Source organism: Saccostrea echinata, unplaced genomic scaffold, assembly GCF_033153115.1.
Source record: "Saccostrea echinata isolate AGI-Se365-2 ecotype Australia unplaced genomic scaffold, CSIRO_AGI_Sech_v1 ptg000029l, whole genome shotgun sequence".
Lineage (NCBI taxonomy): Eukaryota > Metazoa > Mollusca > Bivalvia > Ostreida > Ostreidae > Saccostrea > Saccostrea echinata.
In genome coordinates, this window is record NW_026889778.1 from 41,802,037 (window position 1) to 41,825,674 (window position 23,638).

A 23,638-nucleotide genomic window follows, 5' to 3' on the forward strand; every position below is an offset into this window, starting at 1 on the left:
GTTTATCGTCATCAATTCCGTGATTTCGTCACGCCCTTCTTGAAAAGGGGAAATCTGTGGACAATTTTTTATGCAAATCGTTGATATGATAACAGTCCGGCCAAATGAAATGAAATTCCAGATTACAAAGTAATGCACGCTTTGTCCCGGATCCGAAACTCTTCATAGATCGTTATATTTTGAACTTTGTATTTTGAAGTTTAGTGTAAATATATATGCATTTCAACCCCAACACGTTAGTTATAATAACTTTTGATTGCAATGAATGAAACAGACCTTTAGTACTTTAGATTGTTATATCAGCAATTATGATTATTAATACATTTCAATCCTTTCATTAAGTAAATGTTGCTTGGTTTAACTGGTATAAATTTTTTGAATAATTTAAAATAGAATTTATATAAATAGTAAATTTTTATAAAAAGAGCCGTAAGTATTTTTTGGTGTTCAAATATGCTACTTTGTACCATTTCTGTATAAATTTATACAATTTTTTGGACACATTTTTACATTCTTATTATTCAAGTTATCTATATGAACACTTATTGCTGATTTCTGAAGAAAAAAAGTTTGTGTTATTTTTCTTTTAACTTTTGATGAATCACAATGAACGAAACATTTTGCGATTAAGTTAATAATACTGAGGAATGCTCTCCAGCCTGTGGAGATACAAAAGTGAATATCACGTAATTGCGTAAAAACAGGTAAAAAAAATGTAAAATATTATTCTGATTTTTTGATATAATATTAAATTGTTACTTATTGAAACTTTGGATTAACACGATTTTATCAAGGAGTGTAAGGAACTGAGTGACAAGTTTTGTTTACATTAAAACTTCAAATGTTTCTCGAGAAATGCTGTGTACACAATATCATCGATATGATTCGTTCGAAATTCCTCGATAATCGTACAAATCTTTAACTTCCCTGTCCGTCGCAAAGAAATAAAAATAAACACATTGTTTATTTCTAGAAAAAAACCTTCAATGTGATTTTTTTTGTTTCAGATATAAATTGTCAAAATGGTTGTGAGAACATACAATGACGAGCTGAAGTATTTGGAGAAAATTGGAACTTGTTGTTGGAGAATAAAGAAAGGCTTTGTGGAGAACATGAATGTAAGAAAAAGAGAAAGATTTTTTTACAGACTTCAGTATACAAGTTCATGCACATAGTTATAACAAATAATAAACCACTTTTTTGGCCACATTAGTGGACTGGAAATGACAATTATCAATCATTTTTCAATATAATGTACGTGTTTTTATTATTTTTGTAAATATGACTTGTTTTCATCATATTACCATTCCCAGGTTAATTCTTCCAACCCATTTACTACAGCAATAAGATATACATGTAGTACACTTTCCTGCTATGGACCCATGTGTAGAAAAACATCTTGACAAACAATTGAAACCAAAATAAAGTAGTGCGCCCCATAAAACTAACGAGATAATTAAGTGCGCCCAAACCTACCAAAAAATGATGGAATACAGCCATATTTATTTTCAGAAGTAACTCTATATTAATAAAATAAATTCCAAATAGTTATGACTGTTTTTCATCATTATTCTAAAAAATGATGAATTTTAGTCATTATTAAAAATCAATTTTATGACTAGAAATCATCATTTTTAAAAGTCCAAAAGGGAGTTCAAAATGCAATGTATTGAACATGTTAAACATATTTTGTTAGCTCATCATGAATCTGATCAATTTACTATATCTCTTTTATAATTTTGTAGGTAGAGGGCATTTTTTATACAAATGAAACTTTGGAAAAATTGATGTTTGATGAACTTAAACAGTCATGTCGAACGCAGGGATATGGTGGATTTCTGCCCGGAATGAAACAGATTGGAAATGTGGCATCCCTTCCTGGAATTGTTGGGGTAAGTTACCATGGTTACTCTAAATATTACCAATGATATATATTTCAAATTATTATTTGAACCCCTCAATTTTAATCTCTACAATAAAAATATAACTGCCAAATAAAGATTGAGGGCATTGATATTAGGATGCAAAATATTGATGTCCCCTCAATGAGTACTTCTAGAAGGGAGCTGAAGGTCAAGAAATTGGGAATGTGAAAGTAAGTTTAGCATAATATTTTTTAATTAGCATGTTAAGACTTAATTAACAGCAAAGTATATATGAACCCTTAAGAATATGTCCCTCAGCCCCCCCCCCCCCCCCAAAAAAAAAAAACATTACCTGAAGAAGGGAAAGGTGCAAGATGCATGTATTGTTGCTATGAAGTATTGAATTCCATGAAATGCAGTGTTTGCAAGTGTATAAAAGAATCAGGATATGGTTTTATGCTTTTTTGAAGGCCCTATAGATTAGAGTGTGTTTATATATGTTTTAAATTAATTAGGTTGAATGAATTAATAAAATTTAAAGGAGTTCATTATTGAAAGGATAAAGTAATGAGATACGCCTATGTATCAAAAGGTCACAACAAAGGAAAAGTTGCCAAAAAGTGCCCTTCGATCTCCTGCACCCCTCCATTTTCAGATCCTAGCTGGAACACTGAAGGTGGTTTCAAGATATTTTTTGTTTTTATAAATATTGGACTACTTCAAACTTTGATAACTAAGGAAATGGTGATTTAAGTTATTTCACAGCCATGTTACTTTGACCCCTCCCCTCTCTCTCTGGAAAGTAATAAACATCATGGAGAAGCAAGTTTCAAGCATTTTGTAGCTAAAATACAATAACAATTGAATTTTACATATCTAATGATATATACTTGTAAAACATACTGGTCAAAGATGTATACCATTTACATACAATTTAAGTATTTAATAGTCAGTACTAAAGAGAAATGATCTGGTAGGGACGATTTTGATAGGTCTGTCGGTGTACATCAGACGAATCATTTTTTGATTAACCCTAGAGAAACATTTTGTCATTTAATATAAATTTCTCTTAATATCTTCATTATACTTTTCTATCAAAAGAAGCTGGCAGGTCTGTAGGGACGTGGTTCAATACTTTGCAGCCACAGTACCTTGAATTTGAGCATCCCTGCCCCTGCTGTGGGTTGAGGGAGTTTAGGATTCTGCAGCAAAAATGAAACCCAGGATTAATAAGTAATAGACAAAATATGAACCCAGGATCCAATAGTTTAAAAGGGAGGGGGCCTCAGAGAGGAAGGGCTGTCAGGATTTTGCAGTGAAAAAAATTGAACACAGGTTAATAATATGATGACATATAAAATAAGGGTCCAATTTTTGATGGTATCAAAATACATATTTCACATTGTTTGGTTAAGGTGCTGTCAGTGATGAACTTTAAACATTTATTTGAGATTACTGTACCAAAAAAATTCCTGAGGCCAACAGATTTTTTTTTACAAGATTATTAAATTGCTGTCTGAATGGATGTTAAATCTTTATTACATTTTTTCTTTTTTTTGTTTTACAGAAGTCTATTGGTCTTCCTGATGTTCATTCTGGTTATGGATTTGCAATAGGTAAGGTAGAATTACTGGCAGTTTAAAGGTGAATTATAGATTTTTGGCAAAGTGACCTTTTGAAGGCAGTACACACAAAGTCTATGCTCAAATTTTACACTGAACCAGAAGTTTCACATTTTTAGATCACCTGAGTCACTCAGGTGACCTATTCCTATCTGTTTTCGTCCGTCGGCGTGCAGGTGTGCGTCGTGCGTAAACTTTTCACATTTTCGACTTCTTCTTAAGAACCACTGGGCCAATTTCCACCAAACTTGCCACAAACTATACTTGGATAAAGATGATTCAAGTTTGTTCAAATGAAGGGCCATGTCTTCTTCCAAGGGGAGATAATTAAGAATTAGTGAAAAATTAATGTATCTTTAAAAATCTTCTTCTCAAGAACCACTGGACCAGGTAAGATGAAATTTATATGGAAACTTCCTCAGGTAGTGTAGACTCATGTTTGTTCAAATCATAACTCCCAGGGGTAGGGTGGGGCCACAATGGAGGATCAAAGTTTTACATAGAAATATATAGGAAAAATTTTTAAAAATCTTCTTCTCAAGAACAGCTTAGCCCTGACTGCTCATATTTATATTGAAGCATCTTCAGGTAGTGTAGATACAAGTTTGTTCAAATCATAACCCCTGGGGATAGGGTGGGGCCACAATGGAGGATCAAAGTTTTACATAGAAATATATAGGAAAAATTTTTAAAAATCTTCTTCTCAGGAAGAGCAAAGCCATGATGAGTCATATTTCTATGGAAGCATTCTCAGGTAGTGTAGATTCAAGTTTGTTCTAATCATGACCCCCTGGTGTAGGGCAGGGTCACAATGGATGATCAAAGTTTACATAAAACTAGAAATATGTCCATAGGACATGAATGCCCCACCAAGGGTATATTAGTTATGCAACATTTTAACACAAATTGAGAAAAGTGAGGTCAAGGTCAAAGGAAAGGTCAAGGTGAAAAAATATTGATGCAGTTGAATAGCTCTCATCAGTATGTATCAGCATATGAAGTTTGACACTAATTTAAGAAAAGTGAGGTCAAGGTCAAAGGAAAGGTCAAGGTCAAAAAATGTTGATGCAGTTGAGTAGCTCTCATCAGTATGTATCAGCATATGAAGTTTGATAACACTATCTTGAATGGTATCTTAAAAACTGAGCTAAAAACTTATTTAAGAAAAGTGAGGTCAAGGTCAAAGGAAAGGTCAAGGTCAAAAAATATTGATGCAGTTAAATAGCTCTCATCAGTATGTATCAGCATATGAAGTTTGACACTAATTTATGAAAAGTGAGGTCAAGGTCAAAGGAAAGGTCAAGGTCAAAAAATGTTGATGCAGTTGAATAGCTCTCATCAGTATGTATCAACATATGAAGTTCGATAACACTATCTTGAATGGTATCTTTAAAACTGAGCTAAAAAATTTTTTTAAGAAAAGTGAGGTCAAGGTCAAAGGAAAGGTCAAGGTAAAAAAAGTTGATGCAGTTGAATAGCTCTCATCAGTATGTATCAGCATATGAAGTTTGTTAGAAATATCTTGAATGGTTTCATTAAAACTGAGCTAAACACTAATTCAAGAAAAGTGAGGTCAAGGTCAAAGGAAAGATCAAGGTCAAAAAATGTTGATGCAGTTGAATAGCTCTCATCAGTTTGTATCAACATATGAAGTTTGATTACACTATCTTGAATGGTATCTTTAAAAACTTAGCTAAACACTAATTTAAGAAAAGTGAGGTCAAGGTCAAAGGAAAGGTCAAGGTAAAAAATGTTGATACAGTTGCAAAGCTCTCATCAATATCTATCAGCATATGAAGTTTGATAAAAATATCTTGGATAGTTTCTTTGAAACTGAGCTTTGAAGAGAGCTAAATGCAAAGTGTGACGGAAAACAGACGGAAGGACGGAAGACGGACATGACAAACACTATATGCCCCGGCCATATTCATGGCAGGGCATAAATATATATGAAAAATCTTTAAAAATTAGGGATGTCAACGAATATTCGAACATTCGAATATTCATTCGATGAGTTGATATTCGAATATAAATTTAAGATTCGAATATTCGGTTTTATACACATTTTCATTAAAAGAAGTACTGTGATTAATAAATACTGATTAAATATAAACTTTCTTGGAATGTCTAAAAGACGTGAAGAGTATACTTATCAAAATAAATTTACTTGATCATTGAATGAGTGTCTGATAGAATTCGTCTGTAATTAATACTGTAAAGGGCTCAATTTCAGAATAAATGTGTAAATAACTTGATTATCTCGGGTTGTAAATAATCCTGAATTTTATATTCATTATCGGGAATTTAGTTAATTACCTAGGAAAATTGTCTATTGAAATATTTGTTTACACTGTATCACAGATAATAATCATATCTCTTATCAGACAGATAATTGTAATTTATTACACGTATTGAAATCTGAACAGTATACCGTTACGACTATCTTGCCTTTTGTCAGACGACTGGTTCCTCAGTTGGAGCTACTATAAATACATGTTTCATTTGTTAAAATTATACTTTTCTACATTTAAATCATTATTTATTTCAAACATTGACAAATATCAAATGGAATTTCTTATTTTAAACCTACAAAAGTCTTCATACAATTTTACTTCCAATATAAGTATATCTACGCTAAACCTTTCATGAGAGTAGGATGATGCATATTTAAAATAAAACAGATTTTATTTATTTCATCGAATATTCAAATATATTAGAATACTTTCATTGAATATTCGAATATGAATTATTGACAAAATTGACATCCCTATTAAAAATCTTCTTCTCTAGAACAGCAAAGCTGGGATGAGTCATATTTATATGGAAGCATCCTCAGGTAGTGTAGATTCAAGTTTGTTCAAATCATGACACCCGAGGGCTAAGGGCAGGGCCACAATGGATGATCAAAGTTTTACATAGATATATATAGGAAAAATCTTTTTCTCACTAACAGCAAAGCCATGATTGGTCAGTATATGGAAGCATCCTCAGGTAGTGTAGATTTAAGTTTGTTCAAATCCTGACCCCCCGGGGTAGGGTGGGGCCACAATGGGGAATCAAAGTCTTACATAGGAATATATAGGAAAATTTATCCTTCTCAAGAACTGCAAAGCCATGGCTCTGCTGTTCATGATTTGATTTGATCAAAGTTTCATCGAAATATATAGAAATAATATTTAAAAATTTTCTTCTCCAGAACTAAGAAAGGTAAAACTTATCTGGAAACATCCTCAGGTAGTGTAGATTCAAGTTTTTAGCTCACCTGAGCCGAAGGCTCAAGTGAGCTATTCTGATCACATTTTGTCCGGTGTCCGCCTGTCTGTCCGTCTGTCTGTCTGTCCGTCTGTCTGTCTGTCTGTAAACTTTTCACATTTTTGACTTCTTCTCAAGAACCACTGGGCCAAATTCAACCAAACTTGCCACAAAGTATCCTTAGGTGAAGGGGATTCAAGTTTGTTCAAATGAAGGGCCACGCCCTATTTCAAGGGGAGATAATTAGGAATAAGTGAAAAAATAATTGCATCATTTAAAAATCTTCTTCTCAAGAACCACTGGGCCAGGAAAGATGAAACTTATGTGGAAACATCCTCAGGTAGTGTACATTCAAGTTTGTTCAAATCATGACCCCCGGGGTAGGTTGGGGCCACAATGGGGGATCAAAGTTTTGCATAGAAATATATAGGAAACTATCTTTAAAAATCTTCTTCTTAAGAACAGCAAAGCCATGATTGGTCATATTTATATGGAAGCATCCTCAGGTAGTGTAGATTCAAGTTTGTTCAACTCATGACCCCCGGGGGTAGGGTGGGGCCACAATGGGGGATCAAAGTTTTGCATAGAAATATATAGGAAAATATCTTTAAAAATCTTCTTCTTAAGAACAGCAAAGCCATGATTGGTCATATTTATATGGAAGCATCCTTAGGTAGTGAAGATTCAAGTTTGTTCAAATCATGACCTCGGGGGTAGGGTGGGGTCACAATGGGGGATCAAACTTTTACACAGAAATATATAGGAAAATATCTTTAAAAACCTTCTTCTCAAGATCAGTGGAGCCATGATTGGTCATATTTATATGGAAGCATCCGGAGGTAGTGTTGATTCAAGTTTGTTCAAATCATGAGCCCCGGAGGTAGGGTGGGGCCACAATGGGTGATCAAAGTTTACAGAGGAATATATAGGAAAAAATCTTCTTTTCAAGAACAGAAAAGCCATGATTAGTAAAATTGATATGGAGGGTAATGTAGAATGAAATTTGTTCAAATGAGGGCCCCCGGGGATAGGGTGGGGCCACAATGGGGGATAAAATTTTTACAAATGAAAATAGGGGGAAAAATCTTCTGCTCAAGAACAGCAAAGCCATTTGTTATATTGATGTAAAAGCATCATCAGGTAGTTTAAAATTCAACCCCCCCCCCCTAAACTTTTCAATACTGAACTGATTTTTGCTTTTTTTTCCCTAGCCAATATGCTCAGGTGAGCGATGTGGTCCATGGGCCTCTTGTTTCAAATCATGACCCCCTGGGGTAGGGCGGGGCCACAATGGATGATCAAAGTTTTACATGGGAATACATTGGAAAAATCTTCTTCTCCAGAACCACTGGGGCAAGAAACATGAAATGTGGAAACATCTTCAGGTAGTGTAGATTCAAGTTTGTTAAAACCATGATCCCCAGGGGTAGGGTGGGCCACAATGGACAATGAAAGTTTTACATTGGAATATGTAGGAAAAATCTTGAATAAATTCTTTTCTCAAGAACAGCAAAGCCATGATTGGTTATATTTACATGGAAACATCCTCAGCTAGTATAGATTCAAGTTTGTTCAAATCATGACTCTGGACTCTGGGGATAGGGTGGGGCCACAACGGACAATCAAAGTTTTACAAAAGCTTCTTCTATCAGTTTATTTTATACTCTATGGATCTTCTATGGATTGTTGTTTTGTACTCAGGTGACAGTTAAGGCCCTTGGGCCTCTTGTTTTTTTTTTGTTGTTGTTGATTATTATGAAATTTAGCATTGTATCATACAAACTTATGTTAGATTCACTATTTTTGCCATATTGAAATATGTTTACAATAGCATTAAGACCAGTAGCTGGTTTCCCCATTTCCAGTACATGCATATACAGTAAACTTCTTTTATAACGTACTCGGTTACAAAGTATCTCCGGATGTAAAGTAGCCATTCCGTAGTCCCGGCAACATGTCTATATATTTCATTGGAAAAAACACCGCTTACAACGTATTTGTATATAACGTAGTATCGCTTATAAAGTATTAGAAATTTGGTCCCGTTACATAATTACACCTCTCATAACGTATTCTGACACATGGTTTCACACCTTTTCAGAGCAATGACTGCGGATTAGTCATGGTTTGTTGACCTTATAGCTTCTCTGTATGGGTGTTTTTCTAACGAGGTTTCTTTGTTGTTTCAGGTAGATGTATATATTTATAAGACCGCGGAACATTAACTGGCAAAATTGGAAATATGCAGCTTACGTCATTTCCATCTGTTACAATCAAAACATTTAATGATAGACATGCAATGGAATGGGCGGGTACAATTCGAGACGGACGTCCTAGAAAACATTGGATTGAAATTCTTATTTGAAATTCATTTTCAATCCACCTCAGCTACGCTAGATGGCAATGTCTTACTAATTGACCCAGAACACAAATAATTTCAATTTCGGAATATTTTGAAGTTTAAATGTAAAAATCAGAATTTCTGTCCAGCGTTTTTCAAGAAATATAAAGGGACAAATATTTTATTTCTGTTAGGTATGTGCATGCAGAGTAGGGGGGGGGGGGGGGCTGAACGATCTTGGTAATAAAAAAGAAAGTTTTTATTTTTTTAGTTTGGACAACCCCTCCCTGTTTTTGATTGTCAAACATTTTTTGCAGTGAAGAAAATGCTAAAGAAAATACCTCTTGTCATCCTAGAATTAAATATATTTTGTCATGTGAAGGCATGATCTGACTCGACAATTCCCCCCCTTTTTTTTTTAGAATCAAATAGCCATTCCCTAAAAAAATATTCTCTGTTTTCTATAACTTTTATGTGTCCTTAAAATTATAGGCTAAAAACTCATATAAACAATGATAAATATGAATTTCAAACAACATGTATTTGGGAATTGAAATGATTCAAATGTCTTTTTGATCATACATTCACACTCTGTGTTTGAAAACAGGTCAGGTGGATTGAAAATGAATTTCAAACTAGAATTTCAATCCAATGTTTTCTCGGACATCCGTGCCGAATTGTACCCGCTCTATCATTAAATGTTTTGACTGTAACAGATGGAAAAGACGTAAGCTGTATATTTCCAATTTTGCCAGTTAATGTTCCGAGGTCTTAATAAATTGTTTGAATAAAGTTCATCGAGTAGATGTACTCAAAATTGTTTGAATAAAAATTCATCTTTGAGTCAGTAAATAGCAATATAACAGAAAATGATATAATTTAACTTGTGAAAGAAAAATACATTGATTCACTATCAGTAGACAGTGAGGACGACGAGGTCATGCCTGACACGTGCATACCATCTACCCAGACGATCAAAGGGCATAAGTCCGAAGTTTTCACGACTCTGCCAACTCTGGAGACTTTAATATGTAAATAAATGTCGTCAGGCCAAACAGACAAACATTACGGACTTTTTATATGATCTGACGATCATCAAGATTGTACAGCACTTAAGTATACCCGTAAATCATTTATTTACATACTATACATACTTTAAAATATCAATAAGACACTAGCGGTTTGGAAAGTGCTTACGGTAAAGGTGTACTGTGTACTTCCGGTCTCTGTTTATAACGTACACCGGTTATAACTTAGGATTTATCACAGTCCCCTGAGATAGGTTATAAAAGATGTTTACTGTATCAACTGACCAGCAAGGCTGCACTCTAGAAAAAGTAGTCCTGTAGATGGATATAAGGCCAAAAAAAATAATAGTCTAGTTTCCTGCTACCCGACCTACCCTATTTTTTGCACCCGACCCTAAAGTTTTTTTTTTGTTTTGGAAGAAAAAAAATCGGGAATTTCCGGAATTTCATCGTTCTTTCACGGTAATCGGTTTCTGTGTTAACACAAAACAAGCATTTTATGAAATTCTTGTTTTAAATATGGACTTTCATAAAATGCCACTTGAGTTGTGCATAAAAAGACATGAAATTCAATTTTAAAAGACAATACATGTATTGACCTGTGACATGTTTAATTTTATCTTGTATTAGTTCATATCCAAAAAATGCTGTTGGAAAAAAATAAAATAAAAATATAAAATGAAATAATTTTCCTACCTACCTACCCTATTTTTTCAGGCTGGTAGCAGGAAACAGGACTATTATTTTTTTGGCCAAAACTTTTAAATAAGAATTCACATGTATACATACAGCAGTATAGAGGGAAAAATTGCTAGAGAATTTCAAATTATTAATATGCAGCTAATACAGTAGACATTAATAATTGGTGGAATCAGTGCACAAATGGATTTCAGGGGCATATATAAAATTTTTATGTAACAAGCATTCTGAGAGCATTGCATTAGAAATGCTAGTCCCATAATGTCAAGTTTAATCTGGTTCCCCTTAAAAATTAAAAAGGCTGGAATTCCATCAAAAATCACTGAAGTGGAACTAGATGCATACTTGATCTATAACTCATCAAGGTAGATTCACATATCTAAAATCAGCTCAAAATCTGCCAAAAAAAAAAAAATGCAAAAAAAAAAAAAAAAAAAAAAGGGAGACACTGATAAACAGACATAGGAACAGCTAGGCAGACAGATGGATATAGACAAGGAGGAAACTTATACATGTAGTTCCCTCCATCCTCACAATGTCAAGGTTTTGTGAATTCGGAACTCCACACAAAACCTTGACATAAGTCATTATTTAAAAGTTGGGCTAGAAAGCTACTAATATTTCATTTGTTCCTGGTCTAGGACTGGAACCAATCAGAAAATGGCTTTTATTGTAGGTACATGTAGGTTTTGTAAACAAATATGACTCGGCTTTAAAATGGAATGTGTCAATATTGTAGGATTTGTTACTTTAAATGAAACATTGGGGACTAATTTTTTTGAAGATCGTCCTCCTTACAGTCACAAAAGATATGCTCTGGAGTTGTGCAATTTGATAACAACAGATTTGAAAAATATATTCTCATTATCCTCACAATGTTAAGGTTTTGTGATTTCGGAACTCCACACAAACCCTTGACATAAGTCGCTATTTAAAAGTTGGGCGTGTGGTTATACACATGACGTAATGGATAATTTTAAACTAACCAATGAGAATATATTTCTGAATATATATTGACCTATGTCAAGGTTTTGTGTGGAGTTCTGAAATCACGAAACCTTGACATTGTGAGGATGTATTCTCATTGGTTAGTTTAAAATTATCCATTACGTCATGTGTAACCACAAGCCCAACTTTTAAATAGCGACTTATGTCAAGGGATTGTGCGGAGTTCCTAAATCACAAAACCTTGACATTGTGAGGATGAGTTCCCTCCAGTTTCACCGGTAAGGGACTATAATTATATCACTATAATTATATCATGTATGTTCCTTAGGTAAGCAGTGTAACTCTGTTCCTGTCTTATATGAAAGAAGAACTATTTTGTACATTCAGATTTTTTAAAGTCAACCTTCCAAATTAATACACTGTAGTTATATGGAAAATTTTAAAAAAAATCAGAGTTAAAATCTTTAACATTTTATGAATTTAGGAGACTTTCTCTGTAGAAAGTTGGTCAGATTACAAGTATAGTTAATAACGTACATGTATTTCAAAAATGAAATACAAATGTTATTGATACAGTCTTGAAGAGAAAAAAATACTTGTAGGCAAACTTATGGAACTCAAATTGGTCTACTAATTGCTTATTCAAGAACTTATTTGAAGAAGCTACTGAAATTAATTCAGTTATCAAGACATTTTGCAGCAGTATAAAAGGCACTTTAATTGTAAACTGTCGATTCTAAAGAAAAAATCACTATTTTTTGACGGGGGCTTGTTGGTGTTTTTTTTAAAATCAATGTCATCTCCTTTGTGAAGAAGTAATTCAACTCTCTGGCTCACTAGTATTGATTTGATTTTAATGTCGTGAGCACGATATCGAAGATGAAAGTAACAATAATCCCTTTGAAGTTTGTTGACGTGCTTCATTATTAGGTATTCACATCCGGCATCAAAAACTTGTGAAAACTAGAGTTATTGTAAGTGAATGAAATTTAAACTCTCATTAGATACACTTTCGTTTGGCTGTAGATACATGGAATTGCTGTTACATGTATAGCAGTTAAAAGACTTTTAATGATTTTAAGGTTATATTTATTAATGAATATAAGTAAGTGTTGGTTTCTACATGTAATTACTGGTAAAATTAAAATCAGTAATTTTGGTTCAAGTCCTGACATTAAATTAAATAATTATATTATTTTGTATAGATTGAAATGCAATTTTATTTATAAAATACAGTCCTATATATATAAGATCACCCAATCTTATATTAATCTAATTCTATTGTATTGGATAAATTTTCTTATTTTGCTTAACAATTAAACTTTTTTCTTTACGAAATTCATAGTAGAGCTTAATATTTAAATTAGGTAAATGAGACAGAATAGCTAATTTTTATTATACGTTTATCATATTTTTTATAACATTACATTTAGCATACTAGGTACTAATAAATTACACTTTGTGTGTATTTTGTGGTAATAAAAATGAGCACTACAAATGGGCAAAACTTAGGCAGATCCAGGAATTTTTTTTTTTTTTTTTTTTTTTTTTGGGGGGGGGGGGGGGGGCATAGCCATTTAAAAAAAAATCTGACAAAATGTTTTGCCAAGCAATAAAAAATTGGGGGGGGGGGGGGGGTTGCATAAACTAAATAAATGAAAATCCTGGGGGTCCATTCCCTCAAATCCTTCTAGATCTGCACATGCAATATATTGTTCTTGTATCTTTATAGGAAACATGGCTGCATTTGACATGGGAAACCCAGAGTCAGTTGTCTCCCCTGGAGGGGTGGGATTTGACATTAACTGTGGGGTCCGTCTTCTACGTACCAACCTGTATGAGAAAGATGTCGCTCCTGTCAAAGAACAGCTGGCCCAGTGTATGTTTGATCACATCCCAGTGGGCGTCGGCTCCAAAGGAATCATACCAATGACTGCTCAGTAAGAAGAACCATTGCAACATATGGTCTTAAGGGTCTATCAGAAATTTAAGGGAAAAATAATATAATATAAAAAAAATTAGTTTGCATTAGGAAAATGTGTGTATGAAGTTTCATCTTTCTCTGATGGGGATGTATTGAATTTGTGTCTGTGGTCTGTCTTCACTATTTTGTCTCAAGCTTCATTTAAGATGACTAGGTCAGTTAACAATGAAGGGTAGAAATCATTTCAGAAATCTTTTTTGATGAGTATTATCTTTATGAACAGAGAATTTCAAAAATAATCTTAATGTTGAGAAAGTTCATAAACTGATTGTACAGAATAGGGTTTGTTTCCATGCATGTCGTACATGTATAGTTAATAACACCTGAATTTAACTTCTGTTTGGAATTTCTGCGAGATTCTTCATAACAGAGTCATTACAACATGTACATGTCAAAGAGAAGCAATAGCAAAAATCAATGTTTCAGACTGTACATGCAGTCGTATAGCCAGGATAAAATATGATGATCAGAATGAGGAAGTCATTAGACAGTGCTTTGGAGACATATCCAATAGAGTGTTGACCACTGGGATTTATAATGATATCATTAGGCCAGCTCATCATAGACATAGATTTGTCACCGGTCAAATAAAGTCACAAATACATAACAAATTATCTATCATGAGATTTTGATAAACTGCAGTTCTCTAATGTTGTCTGATTAGTCTAGACAAGAGAATTTGCCAGATTATTATAAATGGGAATACTGGTATGTGTTTTATTATTTCCCATTGGAAGTCCACTTTTCAAAATGTTGGATTTGGAATCAATTTTGTCCTTTTTTTTCCTTCATCTCGATCAGACTGTCATTTTTATTTTGCACCTGCATGTATATGTTTGACACATAAAAAATGTCCTCTGGAAGGTTTATAATAAGTGAGATTTATGAAAAAAACATAAGCTGTTCCAACCCAGGTTTTAAAAGTATTATAAACTTAGGTAGCTAAAGAGGCATTTTTTGTAACCAGCTATTACATGTACCAATAATTTAAACAATATTATTACACATTTATCATGGGAAGTTTTGGTATATTGTTGCTTTCACAACCATCTTTCTGTAAAAAAATTTTCTCGTCACGTACAATTCCCTCTACATTTTCAGGGGAAGCTCAAATTTTTTGCATAATTGGTCATGTTGATGTGTAAGAAGGTTTTTGAATTTTGATTTCTGCCTCAGAGGTCCCCAGGGACCTTTCAGGTGTGGTTTAAAAATTAGAAGGTTGTCAGGGAACTCCATTCATGTTGTTGAACAATATTTTGTAAAAATTAATCTTTGCCCCAATTAAGGCTACACAGGGGGCTCAAAAATGTGTGATCTTTATAAGAGTTTATCATTACAACCCTTTCTACATTATTTTTGAACTAGTTTTGGAATAGCTGTGCTAATTAAGGTTGTAGATGTGTAATACTTATGTTGTGAATACTGGAAGTGACCTACATTTTCCAAATGAGTGATCAGCTTAATTTTTTAAGCACTGATTTTTCACTTGTAATATTTCATGTGTTGATCATGTTAGTCAAAACTTGCATGGCAGATTACACCATTAGTTTTGCTATGTCATAAATAAGAGTTAACTGTAAGCATGTAGCTAAAAGCAAATACCAATTTTTATCATTTTCATCATGTTCATTTTAACAATTTTCTTTAGCTGATCAGACATCTAACTTCAAAGATCTAAACTTGAAATAAATCTTCATTGTAGTATACAATGTATGTGTTAGACATTGTATATAATAATATATTATTTCTGTCTTATATTTATTTATACTCTCCAAAGCTAAATCTGTGAATGGATTTTTCAGGAATTTAGAAGAGGCCTTAGAAATGGGAATGGACTGGTCACTCAGGGAAGGTCTGTATTACTGAGAAATCACTGATTTTTTGGGGGGTGGGGTGGGGGGATGGAGGTTTAATTTTCATTGTTTTCGAGTAATGAAGAGAGACATGAATTCACATAACTACTTTACAATCCTTTATCCACGAAATCAAATCCCCACAAACCTATTGTTTTTTGTCAAATCTCGAAAAATTTACCCCACAAAAATATGTGATTTTACAGTATTTCCATCATTAAGAAAGGTCAAGAGATTTCCATCTTATTACACATACATGCAATTACAGAAAGTTAATCCTCAAAGGAATTGATATTAAAATTTGTTCAAATACATGCAATAGACAATTTATGTGTTGGTTTAATTTACACTAATTTCAAAGTATCTTTGCAGAATTATTACCTTACTTACATAAGCGCCATTATTTGTGTGTGTTAGTGAAACACGAGAGCATTACAGATATTGACACATGCAAATGTTCTGCCGTTTAGATTTGTATATTACTTTACAAGCATTCTAAAAGTACTGCAGAAGAAATTCTGAGAACTTTGCTTGTTTGGGTCATAATTCTATCAAAAATCAATGAAATAGAATGAAATGTATGTAACTGTTCAAGATTGACTCGCATACTAAAAATCAGTATATGCAAAAGTCTAGGAAAAAAGGTCTTTAAAACCTAGTGAGACAGTCTGTCCGACCGACATGGATAGACAGAGGGGAAACGTATAGTCTTCTCTGGTTTCATCATTAGGGGATAACTAAGGTGCAGAAATTTTCACATTTACTTTAATTCTTTATATACAGTGTATCTTATCAGGGTAAGCCTTGTATATTTATTTTTTTTTTATCAGGTTAAGTGTGATATGTGTGTATTTTTCATCAAGGTAAGTCTGATATATATGTGTCTTTTTCATCAGGATATGCCTGGGCAGAGGATAAGGAACACTGTGAGGAGTATGGGAGGATGTTACAGGCTGATCCCTCCAAAGTCAGCAGCAGGGCCAAGAAAAGGGGGCTCCCACAGGTCTGTGTCAAATGATATAGAAACAGATTCTGGAAAAGTACATGTAATTGGAAGAAAGATAAAGTATGTACATGTAGGTGCAAGATTGCACAAAATTTTGTAACCCTAATTTTCGTTGTTACATAGAACATTTTAACTATGATGAAAATTTTATCTGTTGTAGTTGGGGACTTTAGGGGCAGGTAACCACTATGCAGAGATACAGGTGGTGGATGAGATCTACAATAAGTTTGCAGCGAAGAAGATGGGGATTGAGTCTAAGGGACAGGTGTGCGTGATGATTCACTGTGGAAGCCGGGGGCTGGGCCACCAGGTGGCAACAGGTAAAAACTATACACACATTCTAATTAAAATCAGATCTTTCATGCTCTCAGAAATTCTGATAGTGACTATCAGAATTTAGGAGTGGATCAAAGATCTAATTTTAATCAGATTGCCTGAAAACACAGATTCACTTTGCTTGTAAGGATTTACACCAGTTGGTTGAAATGTTGTTTTTTTTTTAATTTAATTAGAGTATTATTTAAAGTGATATTGGTAATGAAAATATGAGATTGTTGGCAAATAAGGAAATTAGAAATTTTACCATACACATGTACAATGTAGCACTGAAAGACCTGATATTTTTCCTTGAAGTGTGTTGAATATTATATAGCTATATAGGTAGTTTCTTTTGTCAAGAGTGGTAGATTTAAAATATTCTGCTTTTGTTTTTCAGACTCGCTGGTTGCCATGGAAAAAGCTATGAAGCGTGACAACATTAATGTAAATGACCGACAGTTGGCCTGTGCCAGAATTAACTCCCCTGAAGGTCAAGACTACCTCAAAGGAATGGCCGCGGCTGCCAACTATGCATGGGTGAATCGTTCAAGCATGACCTTCCTCTGCCGACAGGTAAAACTTAAACTATACAGACATTTTTACAAATTTACTTCTTAAGAAGACTTGAAGGAGTGTATAGAAAAAATTAACATATGAGGTGAGTAAAATGTTCTTTGTTGAAAAAAAGAATTATAAATACTTTATTTCTATGTTCAGGCCTTTGCTAAGATGTTTGATAGTACCCCAGATGATCTGGACATGTTCATGATTTATGATGTATCACACAACATCGCCAAAGTGGAAGAGCATTTTGTGGATGGCAAACAGAGGACCTTACTCATCCATAGGAAAGGTTCAACTAGAGCGTTCCCTCCCCATCACCCCCTCATTCCAGTGGACTACCAGGTAAAATAATGGCCAGGTGTAAGAATCCTACCTCCAAATGGTAAAACATTTGATCATAGAATTACACAAATTATGGATGCATGTGAAATATTGTATTTTACTCTCTGATATAACATGTACAGTGTACATGAAAATGAAGAAATGTAAGAATTGTTCTGTGGGCGAAAAAAATTTACTGGAGAGCTGGAGAGAATGTGAATTCAATGTTTATTACTCTCATTTAAACATGAAATACTGTAAATAAAGAAATTGTTAAGCAAAATCATTTATTCTAATTTTCAGCTTAGACATTTCAATGTGCATCAAGCACTGTTGAGTAGAAAAAAAGCATCTTTATCACAGACATTAACTATAATTCCATACTTGTAATGTCTAATTGGTGGAATTGATTAACAACATGTATTAACACAGACATTTATGGGATAGAATTGTCAATATTGGACTTATTTTTTTTCTCTTATCAGCTGACAGGACAGCCAGTTCTGATTGGAGGAACCATGGGAACCTGCAGCTATGTACTCACAGGAACTCAACAGGGAATGGAAGAAACTTATGGTACCACGTGTCACGGAGCTGTAAGTTTACATATCCAATTAAGCTGTGTATTTTAATGTTTCAGTGGACATAATTTGCTTCATTTTTTAATTTTGGAGGAATTTTCAATGCTTTGGTTCATGTTTAGAGTTTTAGAGAGAAGATTAATGCTAACTTTCACAAGTATAAATTATAAACATAATGTCATTAACAAGATACTGAGGGCAGTTTATTATGTTAGCAAGATAGATAATATAACATTAAGTTTTAATTTTATTTTTTTCACTAGGGATGAGCCTTGTTTAAATATACTTTAGACATACCTATTTTTGCAGTGATTATATGTTAGCATCTTTTGATGCTTCAATCTTGACTGCTAATTTATGTACATGCTATTATATAAATAAAACTGATACATGTTGTTTAGCTAATTTATCATTGCACTTATCAGTAGATGAAGACGATTATGCTAAATTTTGAGTGCACTAATTTATGGACTTTTACAGTAGATAATATATAACAGCGAGTTTTTATTTTTCCAGTGAGGATGAGTCCTGTCTCAAGATAGACAATATCATACTAATTTTTTTACAACTAGGGACGTGCCTTATCTCAAAATAGATATTCATAAAACGTTGAGTTTTTATTTTCTGCTAAGGAAGTGCCTTGTCTCGGGATAGATAATGAAACATAGAGTTTTTATTTTCTGCTAGGGACGTGCCTTGTCTCGAGCCAAGTCTAGGAGGAATCTTGACTACACAGAAGTGCTGAGTGCTTTAGAGGAAAAAGGGATCAGTATAAGAGTTGCCTCCCCTAAGTTAGTCATGGAAGAGGTACATGTTTACATGAAGTAATATTTTATATGCAGTAACTTTTGTTTGGTACTGTCTTATACAGGAATTATAGCTTTGGTAACTGACAAATACAGTTCATAGTTAATATGAATAATTTTTTAGTAACACGTACATTACTTGTTAACCATTTAGGTAATGGGGGGGGGGGATATTGCAGTAGTTGCATGAATTTATTTTCTCTCTCCTCTTATTCAAAAGAAATAGCAAATGAAAATAAATGTTTTATGTCTGTGCATTTTTGTTCACATCATATAACAGGACTGAAAATTCTCTTGTGTGGATTCTTCCTTGAGAAATAATACTTTGTTTTTTCCTCACTATACAGGCCCCAGAATCATACAAGAATGTTACTGAGGTGGTTGACACATGTAAGTTTGTTTTCACTGCAATAAAACTTTTTCTCAAAACTTTTAATTTAAAACAAATTACTTCAATATCAATTTTCATTAATTATGATTTTCATTATTAATAAATCTGATTTTCAGAAAGGAAATACTTAACATTATTGTCATTTTTTATGTTAATCTTGTATGAAAAATTTTGAAATGGGTAATAGACTTTTCCAATTATTTATTTATCTATATATAGGTCACATGGCAGGAATTAGTCGGAAGGCCATTAAACTTCGTCCAATCGCAGTAATTAAGGGATGATATATTACGAGACATCAACAAGGCTGTACCTATGGAATAGATGATATTTGGACTTTTGGTGCAATAGGGTGCAAAATTTAATTGATTTGTTCATGTTGATTAAAGTGTTCTACCAACAACATTTAATTTAAAAATTTTTGTCAAATATGTGTACTTATTTTTTTTCCAAGAGAGAGAGGATTTTTATGAGCAAGTCTACCAGAAAACAGTTATTTTTTTCATTAATTTTAGAAGATTGTACATGTATGAATGAAGAGATGAAGAATTATTTTTGCAAAGATGTATAACCATTTTTTGTTTTGTTTTTTGTTGTTGTTTATTATTTGTCAAACAGAAAGTCCCTCTAATACCCTATTTAACTTTTTATGTGCCAAATGATGTTGAAAATGAAGATCTGTTCCTACTGTTTACATGACAGGAAATTTGAAATTCTGTTTGATCTTGGTAAAACTTGTCTAATCTGTACATCACTGGTTCCATAGAAATTGTTCAGATTAGACAGCATTTCTGATTAGATAACATTTTAAACAATTAAATTTACCAAAAGGGACTAAATGTTTTCACCATTATAGACAAGATTTCGGATTACAGAATATCTGGATTAGACAAGTTTTACTGTATCTTTATTTTGAAATCAGCAATTTTTTTTCAAGCTCCATTAAGAAAGCTGTTCAGTTTAGGAGTTCAAATTTTAATCTGTATAGATTTAAACTATGAAAACATTATAATTTTGATTTAGTGTCTTGCAAAAAACATTGTTATCAATGCAAATCAAATATGTAAGGAAATTTTGAAGTATGATTACAAATTTAGTAATTACAGTTGAACTTCAGTATCTCGAACACAGATATCTCAAATACCATGGATATGTCGAAGTCATTTTGAAGTCCCAACTGCTTATTCCTTATAAGTATTTCATATCTCGAATCCTTGGTTATCTCAAAGTATTTTCTTGGTCCCTTCGAGTTCGAGATAAGGAGGTTTGTCTAGTTTTAAAATAAATATGCAAGTAGGTCAATTTCATCATGCATATTGTTTTTGCTATATTTAGATGTGCACAAATGCACTTGTTGAGACTTCCTAATTATACACATGTATGTGCAGATGGGGAATAAAATAATCATAAAAATCTTCATGACTTCAAGCTAGAGAGGTTTTTATTAGTCTATAAGTATTTTTAGCTCCTCTGAATTGAAGGCTCTAGGAACTAATGCTATGGTCATTTGTGTGATGGGCTACATTTAACTTTATCAATTCTATGGTTTAAACACTTTCATTCAACCAGAAAAAAAGGTTAGCTGCGGAACTGTAGCTCTCTGGTTTAAAATTTTGACAGACTGACCGAGTTTTTTCAACCAGAGATACAGTTCAGGATGTGACCATTAAACAAGGGAAGACAATCAGGAAAATGCCAAAAAGTAGTGGTTGCTTAAAGGATCTTTTTATCAAGAATGACTGAGTAAATTATTACCAAACTCATACATAAGGGTGAGGATATACTTTGGTCTCAAGGTGACTTCAAAGTATAGACCTAAAATGATATTTTGTAAAAACTTTGATATTTCGCATACCCTGATGACCAATATCACCAAATATTGTCAGTTGATGTATCCTAGGACCTCAGAAAATGTTGACCTTTAACAAGGCAATAGTGAACAACTTGAAAATTTTGCAGCCATTCTTTTTTAGCTCACCTGAGCTAAAAGCTCATGTGAGCTTTTCTAATTACCCATTGTCTGGTGTCCGTCTGTCTGTAAACTTTTCACGTTTTCAACTCCTTTGATAGAACCACTTTTAATCAAAGTAGGTACAAAGTATCCCTGTGTAATGGAGATTCTAAGTTGTTAAAATAATGGGCCAAGTCCCCTTCCAAGGGGAGATAATCAAGGAAAGACAAAAATAGAATGGGGTCATTAAAAAATCTTCCCAAGAACCATTGGGCCAAAAAAGCTGAAACTTTGCAGAAGCTTTAGTGTAAATTGTTCAGATCATGTCCCCTGACTGTAGGGTTGGGTTGCAATAGGGGATCACAGTTTTACATTGAAATATATTGGAAAAATTTTAAAAATCTTTTCAAGAGCTGCTGGATCAGAAGAGCTGAAACGGATGTGAAAGCTTCTTGAGGTAGTGTAGATTATAAATTGTTCAGATGATGAACCTTGGGGATAGGGTGAGCCTGGGGTCACAGTAGGGATTACATAGGGAAAAATCTTTTAAACTCCTTTTCTCAAGAACAACAAAGTCATGATGAATCATATTAATGTGGAAACATCCTCTGGTAGTGTAGAGTCATTTTTGTTCATATCACGGCTCCTGTGTTTAGGATGGCCACAAAAGTTAATCAAAATTTTACCTAGGAATTCATGTATATTGGAGAAAAAATCTACAGGGTAATGCAGAACAACAGGGCCAAAGTGACTCAGGTGAGCATTGTGGTCCATAGGCCTGTTTTTGAGAGGTATATCTTCGATATAGTGAAGCCTAGGATCATAATACAATACAGCAATCAAAGTATATAGGAAAAAAAATCTTTATAATTCTTTTCCTAAGAACAGCAAAGCCATGATTTGTCGTAATTATATTGAACCATCCTCAGGTAGTGTAGGTATTCAAGTGTGTCCAAATAATGGCTCCTGGAGGTAGGGTGGGGCCGCAACAGAAAATCATATTTTTATACAGGAATATATAGGAACAATCTTTAAAATTCTTTTTATGAACAGCAAAGTTGTTACGTTACATGTGTGTTAGTCATATTGATACCAGTATTAGTGCAAGCATCCTACGGTACTTTAGATTCAAGTTTGTTCATATCAGGGACTTGGGAATAGGTTGAGGCTACAACAGGGGACCAGAATTTTGCTTAAGAGTACAAGTATATAAAAAGATCTGACCTACATTTTTGGGATGAGTGAACAGGTTAAAGTTTTTTAAGAGGATTCATTTTAAAGTAAGTATAAGCCTTATTTTGATCAAACATGCATGGATGATACATCTAAGGATGCACACTACCAGACGTACCTCAAATGCTTGATTTGACCTACATTTTCCAGAAACCAAGAAACCATAAGGCATACCTGAACAAAACTTGCATGGATGATGCATCAAGGAATGCCCACTAACAGAGTTGCTTTGCATCCTGGATTTGACTTACATTTTTCAGATGAATGACCAAGTTTTGGAGCAGGTTTTATACAGTGTAACTCCAAGCCCTGTGTGAACCAGACTTGCATGGAATTGCATCTAGGGATGCAAACTAGCATACAGGTACTTGCTTCAGATGCTGGATTTGACCTTGACTTTCTTGATGAGGGACCAAACATGTTTTGGAGCAGGTTCATTCCAGTTTATATTAAGCAAAGGACAAGGTATGGTAACATCCGACTTTGGCCCCTTATTTGATGTAAAAATCAAAACACAGTTAAAATTGTGATAATTTGCAGTTAAGAACTTAAAATGTTGTTTGTTTTTAAAATTTTGATTCAAAGAGTGCAGGGAGGCCAAAAGAGGGTGCCATGCCAAAGTTGGACATTTTTCCGAATTTCCTCAATTCTGATGGAATTTTGTCAAATTTGAGATACTTATCACTTTGGAAAACATAGAGCACAGGCTTGCCTATCTGAGATTTTTATACACAAGAAGGATCTGATACTAGTGCATGAAATATATAAATTTGTTAGATAGGCAAGTTTGTGCTCTGTGTTTCCTGAAACAAAATGTGTTATAAAATTGATGAAAATTTGCATAAAAATGAGAAAATTCGGAAAATGACATATGT

The 23,638-nt window shown here is 33.5% G+C and overlaps 1 protein-coding gene across 1 annotated transcript; it reads left to right on the forward strand.

Moving 5' to 3' along the window:
* The first annotated feature begins 1,010 nt into the window (after window positions 1-1,010).
* Window positions 1,011-20,994, forward strand: LOC133195960 (RNA-splicing ligase RtcB homolog). Its single transcript, XM_061331945.1, has 13 exons — window positions 1,011-1,118; window positions 1,746-1,892; window positions 3,433-3,481; window positions 13,488-13,695; window positions 15,542-15,591; window positions 16,489-16,595; window positions 16,759-16,918; window positions 17,314-17,489; window positions 17,634-17,822; window positions 18,287-18,397; window positions 19,070-19,189; window positions 19,536-19,578; window positions 19,799-20,994. Exons 1-13 carry the CDS (start codon window positions 1,023-1,025, stop codon window positions 19,861-19,863), a joined length of 1,521 nt encoding a protein of 506 aa, XP_061187929.1. The 5' UTR covers window positions 1,011-1,022; the 3' UTR covers window positions 19,864-20,994.
* Window positions 20,995-23,638: the final 2,644 nt, after the last annotated feature.

What these genes read in the sequence shown, in the direction of transcription:
- LOC133195960 (XM_061331945.1), top strand. Translation starts at nt 1,023, where the DNA reads ATGGTTGTGAGAACATACAATGACGAGCTGAAGTATTTGGAGAAAATT. An exon ending in ATCATACCAATGACTGCTCA is followed by an intron (nt 13,696 to 15,541) that starts GTAAGAAGAACC and finishes TGGATTTTTCAG; the next exon opens with GAATTTAGAAGAGGCCTTAG. An exon ending in TACTGAGGTGGTTGACACAT is followed by an intron (nt 19,579 to 19,798) that starts GTAAGTTTGTTT and finishes ATCTATATATAG; the next exon opens with GTCACATGGCAGGAATTAGT.